Source organism: Gavialis gangeticus, unplaced genomic scaffold (assembly GCF_001723915.1).
Source record: "Gavialis gangeticus isolate Ggan-Ray unplaced genomic scaffold, GavGan_comp1, whole genome shotgun sequence".
Lineage (NCBI taxonomy): Eukaryota > Metazoa > Chordata > Crocodylia > Gavialidae > Gavialis > Gavialis gangeticus.
Genome location: NW_017728997.1, coordinates 5089613 through 5096232, shown reverse-complemented (window position 1 = coordinate 5096232; position 6620 = coordinate 5089613). Strand labels below are relative to the sequence as shown.

Sequence of the window (6620 nt, the reverse complement as noted above, 5' to 3'; positions counted from 1 at the left end):
TTTACTTTGGTTGGCAGCCTAGCAGGAAGCCATGGTGGTGGTAGATGGGTGACCTACTGCTTACAGAGTAAACTCTAGTGCGGGTGTCATAGGTCAGCAGGAAGTGATCTACAGGACAGACCACAAGGTCATTGAGAGAGCTTTTCAGGATTTGATTGAATGGGCATGATAACTATTGGCCACAGGCGCACTTAGCTTCCAGGCACAGTTAAGGAAGCAAAGCAGAGTGCCTTCAAGTATACAATAAAGCAAAGGAAGCATGAGAATCTGTCATTAAATATTTGAGCAAGATACTGATGAAGAATCAGAATATTTCTGAGTAGCTTTTATAATACCGTAAACTTTAGCAACCTCTCGGGCCTGTTAATATGTTAACAAACAAAAGCATAAGCCAGGAAATCCAAAGTCCAAGCTGAAACTCTGTCAGCTTGTCCCATCGTGAATAGCTATGGCAGGGGCCAAAGATCAGTGCATGACGCAACGTACCACGAGTGCTCTGTTATCCAGGAACAACAGGGTGAGGTGAGGATAGAGTTTCAGCCTTTACTTGAGCTCACCTTCCAGTCAGTCAGATGGATCTGATGTCGACAAAATATGACAGCAGAAGGCAGCTGTAAAAAATCTGCTGTAACTTGTTCTGTTGAGAATTGTGTTATCTGAAGTGAAATAAATGTGACGTTCCTTTAGATGAGAATGGGGTAGAGATATTCAGTTAGGTTCAGCTCTCCCTTTTTGCACGTTGTCCTGTCAGTTGGTTGGGTGTTGGTGTGCTTTTGGAGGTGCATGAGAAGCTCCTGTTGGCCCTTATGGGAATTTTGATTGTGTGCATTTTGGCAGAATGTCGTCATAAAGTTGGAGCTGTCCATTGCCAGCTGCCCATATGTTTCTCCCTAGGTGGAAGTGATAAAGAAGGCCTATATGCAAGGTGAAGTAGAATTTGAGGATGGTGAAAACGGTGAAGATCTTGCAGCATCTCCTAGGAATGTGGGACACAATATTTACATACTTGCTCATCAGGTACAACTGTGCTTATAGCAATGAATTATTCGTCTTCTGTTGAAAAGTTTGAAGGATAGTAACGAATATTCATTTTTAAACCAGGGTTTTTTTTTCTAATTTATTACACTCTGGGACCTTTCTATTTTGTAGCAGCATTCTTCTAGAGATGTGTAGCGGGATTCACTAAACATTCTTCTCTCCTTTCTGTAGCCACCGACCTCCCGTTGGGAGTTGACCCAAATTTTTAAAGTTTACCCTAACAGATTTAAAAGGAAAGAGAAGAAAAGAAAAGAAATTCTCTGCAGGGATGACAAGAGGAGAATTTTTGGCCTTTTGTAAAGGGGAAATTGGCAGTCTCTCTGTTCTTACTGGTGAAGCTGCCAAAGACACGTTTCAAAATCTTGCAGGCACTGAGATGGTACAGCTTATTTGTCAGCTCCAGTCGGCACTTATTTTCTTTTTCCAAAGGAGTACACGTTGCTACCGTGCCATTTTAAATCAGGCAGCAGAATTCTGTTCTCACTATTAATGTCCACAGCCGCTGCCATGGGATCCTTTGACACGATGAGACAAGTTGTTGAAGTTGCCCATTCTTTAAAAGCGTTATGCAGATTAGCATCTGCTTGGGTGCCTTCCAGTTCTGATCTGTTCCCATCCTCTCCACTGAAGCTAATCAAATATATTCATTAATCATGTTGCACTCAGGCCCTCTGTATGCACGCGGGTAAAGGCATGATCCACACAATCGCACCTTGGATCCAGTCGCGCCTTATTGTTGGTGCAGGGAGGATCCGGTCACCCGATACCGGCCCCCTCCCCACCGCGCTGGCAAGCAGCAGGATTCCACAGCTGGGAGACCCTGAGCCACAGGGGCCACACACAGCCGGGGCCAGGAGCCCTGTTGGTTGTGGGGCTCTCAGCCTCAGCTGCGTGCAAGAGTCGGCCAGAGCTAGGAGCCTCATATGGGCAGGGCATTTCATACACCCTTGAGCCTTGGGAATCGCAGCAGCTCCAATCCCCAGGGCTCAGGGTTTCATCCTGGGCAAGGCGTGCCCCTGTGACTGGGAGCCCTATCAGCTGCCGGGATAGTGGCTTTGCATATCTGTTGTCAGTCAATTCTTCTACCATCCTTACTTTTAGGTACTTCTTAAATTCCTGCCTAAGCACTGCATATGTTCTGAGAGATGAAATGGGTATGCGAGGCAGATTATATCAGAGTACTTAAAGAACCTTTTCCAAGTCAGGCACAGCATGACGGACACCTAGTGTGAAAGGAATACAGCAGGGATATGTAGCCCTCAACCTGGACTTGCTCCCAGCCAAGAGAGAGATTATGCCTAATTGAAATGTGACAAGCCACCTGCCAACTTGGGCCTTCTGTTAGCAGCCGAATAGATGCCATTTCTGAGGTTTGGTCAAAAACAGAAGTTAAGAGGAAGTTTTAGTGCCATATTCTCCTCCCACCTATTGGGTGTTGCCATTGGGTACCACTTCAATGATTCTCTCCCTGAAATCCATCAGTGGAACTACTTTTGTAATGTGTTATCATCTGATCTTTTAGGCTGAGGTACAGAAGGGGGGTGGGCAGGAGCTGTGCACCTTGTATTCAGGGACTCGAGTGGGCTGGAACAGGGGGTCTCTCCATACCAAATAGGTGACGTCGAATGTGGTCCCATTCCGTTTGCATTCCTGTCTTTTAGCTGGCTCGTCATAACAAGGAACTACAAAACATGCTGAAGCCGGGAGGTCAAGTCGAAGGGGATGAGGCTCTGGAGTTCTATGCCAAGCACACAGCGCAGATTGAGGTAACGAGAAAAGCAGTGGAGGCTCCTTCAAGGTGGACAGGGAGTTTTAAGGAAGAAAAAAAAGTGCTTTCTGGGGCTAGGAACATTGGGGGACTCCCATTAACACCAGTTACTTTATGAACAGGATTTTGGTGTTTGGTTTTGTTTTGTTTTCCCGTGCAAGCATTATCTTTCTGATTTATGAATACTAATTTTCAAAGGTTCCTAACTTATATAGCCAAGTCCCACTCATATGTGAAGAGACTGGGTACCTAACTATTAGGGCCTTTGAAAATTGCAGCTAGGAACACCCAGCTAAAACCAGAATTTTTTTTTGAATAAGATGTGGAACTAATTTCAAGTGGCAAATTATTGTAACAATCTTCTAATATAAGCCACTTCTATACAGTAAATCTCAAACAACTGAATTAGGGCTCATTTAAAAAGTGTCTGGCTTTCGAATTCTTCCATTATTTTCAAACAATGCAGAACAACCCTCTGCCATCTCTATTGTCTAGATTGTCAGGCTGGATCGTACAATGGAGCAAATAGTCTTCCCTGTGCCCAGTATATGTGAATTTCTCACAAAGGAATCTAAGCTGAGGATATACTACACGACAGAGAGGGATGAGCAAGGCAGTAAGATCAATGATTTCTTTATGAAATCAGAAGACCTCTTCAATGAAATGAACTGGCAAAAGAAGCTGAGAGGTAAGTTGGAAACATTAACGTTGGAGTGCAAAAGATTAGAACCACAGCATTTTAAGTCAGGTCTTGACTTCACAGTAAATGTTTCCCCAGTGTAATGCTGATCCTCCTAATAGGCTGGAATATCCTGTTCTTTTGCACTGTAGCATTATCTTGTCATTTTACTCTGTTTATTTCTTTCATGCAAGACTAGAATTTCTTTCTCCCTTTTTTTTTTTCTTTTCCACCTCGAGAGATTGAAAGTTTACACAGGTATTTGTTTGATTTGGCTGAAACACACATGCGCTTCTACCTTGGGCTGAGGCAAAGTAGCCACGGTTTTAAAAAAACAACCAAAAAAGCCCCCCAAAATAGCATTTGCCAACTGTGGTTCTTTGGCATTGTCAGATAAGCAATTGCTTCCTATTTAAATGCAGGGAATGGCTGCAGTATGTGTTGGCAAATGTTGACTAATCAACTAGACTGCACTTTAGTGCACTAGCTCCGAATGGTCCAAAGTATTCTCCAGATTGCTTACTGTGGTGAATTGTAAAAGCAGTGGAAATGTTTGCAGTGTAAGGTGTGCCATTGCTGCCCATCAAAACTTGTTTAGAGTGCCAGACAGCTCCCGGACCTTTAAACCATGAGATAACAAGGGCCTTCCTTTGAGAGAGTTTGTTAGCTCTTGGTCAACATTTTATTCGCCTGTTAAAATGACCTGCTGATGACAGATATGTGCAGCACCCAGGAGTCCCAAGGAAAGGGCCATAAAGAAATGATGAAAATTTAATACCTGGATAAATTTAAAAAAAAAAAAGTGTACTTTTTTTTTTTTAAATGCACAAAAATAAATTGTCATCCTGTTGCTCAAAACATGAAAGTTGGGCAAAGATCAGGTACAGTTCGAAGCTTTTCATCTCTACTGAATTATTTTTGACATGTCTAAATAGTAGATCAAGTAGATGACCATTTCAGTTTAACCATGCTTTAGTATTTTTGACAGCTTCAGTGTCTTGTGTGAGCTGTTTCCCAAAATGAGGTAGGAATTAACAAGAAGCATGTTGGTCTACCTATGAGAGCCCGTAACCCAAAACGTGTTTTAGAAAAATGGTCAGCTATGTGCAGTCGTCTAAAAAGCCTTCTGTTTTCTTTGTGGTGAAACTTAACTCGAGGTTTCCAACTGAAATATTTGAATTGTCCTCAAGACTCTCTCCAGGCAAGACGTGAAAGATTCATAATTCATGCGGTGAGCCGATAGTGAACCACATGCAGGAGAGAAAGAGGGGAAGCATTTTTAATGCAGCCAAGGAGCCTCTCATTAAAATTGTACTGCTGGTACTGGCTCCTATTCTGATGCCACTTCAGGAAACCCTCCTGCTTGCCTCTGTTATGCAGCTCTTCAGTCTGAGTGATATTCAGAGTAGCATCTGAACTTCTAGACATCTTCGCATCTTAAGCATAGGTTTTGCTGCTTTGACCCAGGTAGGGGTAAGCATTTCTGAGACGAATAGAAAGGTGAGCCCCCACTTCAGCTGATACTGAAGGACGTTGGTCTGAATAGGTTCATCTTTTGCACTGACTCGGAAAAACGTTAAAGCATTTATTTCCCCCTTTGATCAAGGGCTGAGTCCTCAGCGTGTCTCCCAAAGACGATGTAGATTCTTTAAAGACCGCAGCAAACTTTCCAAAACCAGGGTGGGATGATCCATGGGACAGACAGCCAGCACCAAACCCCAAAGGTGTGTGGCAAGTAGTGTTTGTACCGAAACTGGTTTCATGCAAATGCATTTGAAACCAGTTACAAGTACTGCTCAAGCCATATTGGGAAACAGGATATGCAGAGCATAAGGCACTAAAACATTGGTCCAGCTCATTTAAATGATTACACAGCACCTTCTGCCATTCATTCTCATTCAGCTTTTCAACACGGTTGCCTTTTATGTGCACTTCCGCTCAGTTTTGAGTGAAGTCTTCACAAAGCACTTTTTACACCCCACCCCTCCTTTTTAAATTTTGTTTCTGAAGTCTAGAATACAAGCTAAGGAGGCAACTGGTTACTTGGGACTTAATGAGAAAAGAGAGATTGGTCAATGTAAAGCTCTGGGTCTTTGTATTTATTTACTTATTTACCCTTGTATTTAGTCCATGCGTTGTGTGTTTTAGTCTTCCTTCAAGTTCGTGAGCTCATTTCTTTTCATTGCTCCACCTCATTTGTATACACGCACTTTTTCCTTCCTGGTAGGCGGATACTTGCAAGCCTTTCCTATGCAAGGGTGTTTTCTGCAAATTGCAACAACTACAGCCTTCTGCAGAGCATGAGGCCACAAACCTGAAAGAGTTAAATCCCAAGGAATTTTAACTTGATGCAGATTAAATTACTTTAATTCAGTTTCTCAAAGTGGCTCTCCTTTTCATCCTAGCTGGTCCGTGACCCTTTCAGGAGGGATTCAGAAAACGAATCCCTTTGCCTCTGGTCTGTGCTTCTTAATACTGACTGCAAAGATTATTAAAATTAGGACTTTTTGATGCTTTATGCAAGCTCTTAAATAAGAGGTTTAATTTTGTGGTTCTATTTCATTCTCTTCAGATGAATTTCTGGGGGGGAAATTTTCCTTGGCTCTGAAGTGGAGAGCGTGAAATTGTTAGGAGGGTAGTTGGGTTTGATCTGAGGTACCGTGGCAGGGGAGACATCGTTCTGCTAGCAGCTTGATGTGAGGTTGTGTTATGACATCTTGGGTAAACTTTTTAGCTAGATTGCAAGAGGGTCACGTGGCATTTTTCACAGCAGTTTTTACACGTCACTAATAGCCAGTCAGTGCAGCACACCTGCAGCTGCCGTAACGCATAGCTTGCTGAAATGGAAGGAAGTTTTTTAAGATGGACAAAAATCTAGCAGAGGTGAGCCAATGACAGCAGCTCAAACGGGAAGCCAATAATAGGTGCAGACGAAATAATCTAATCCTTGCTGCTGCGTATGACTTTCACTCATTTGAATTTATTTATCAGCTCTCCTACAAAGTACGGTACAGGGAAACGCAACTTTTTCCTCTTTTTGCGGAAATTCCTTAGGAAAACTTGCTTTCTAAACTCTCACTTTCATGGTGCCGCTTCCAAAAAAAAAAAAAAAAAAAAAAAAAAAAAACAAAAAAA

At 42.7% G+C, this 6620-nt stretch overlaps 1 protein-coding gene across 2 annotated transcripts in view; it reads left to right on the top strand.

Annotated features, from left to right (window-relative positions):
- ITPR1 (inositol 1,4,5-trisphosphate receptor type 1) overlaps nt 1–6620 on the top strand; it is a 327597-nt gene that overhangs the window by 282477 nt on the left and 38500 nt on the right. For both annotated transcript variants that reach the window (XM_019504707.1, XM_019504708.1), the window contains 3 exons: nt 895–1017; nt 2700–2804; nt 3302–3494. In XM_019504707.1, the coding sequence (XP_019360252.1) occupies nt 895–1017; nt 2700–2804; nt 3302–3494 (421 nt within the window). The remainder of the gene's footprint in view (nt 1–894; nt 1018–2699; nt 2805–3301; nt 3495–6620) is intronic.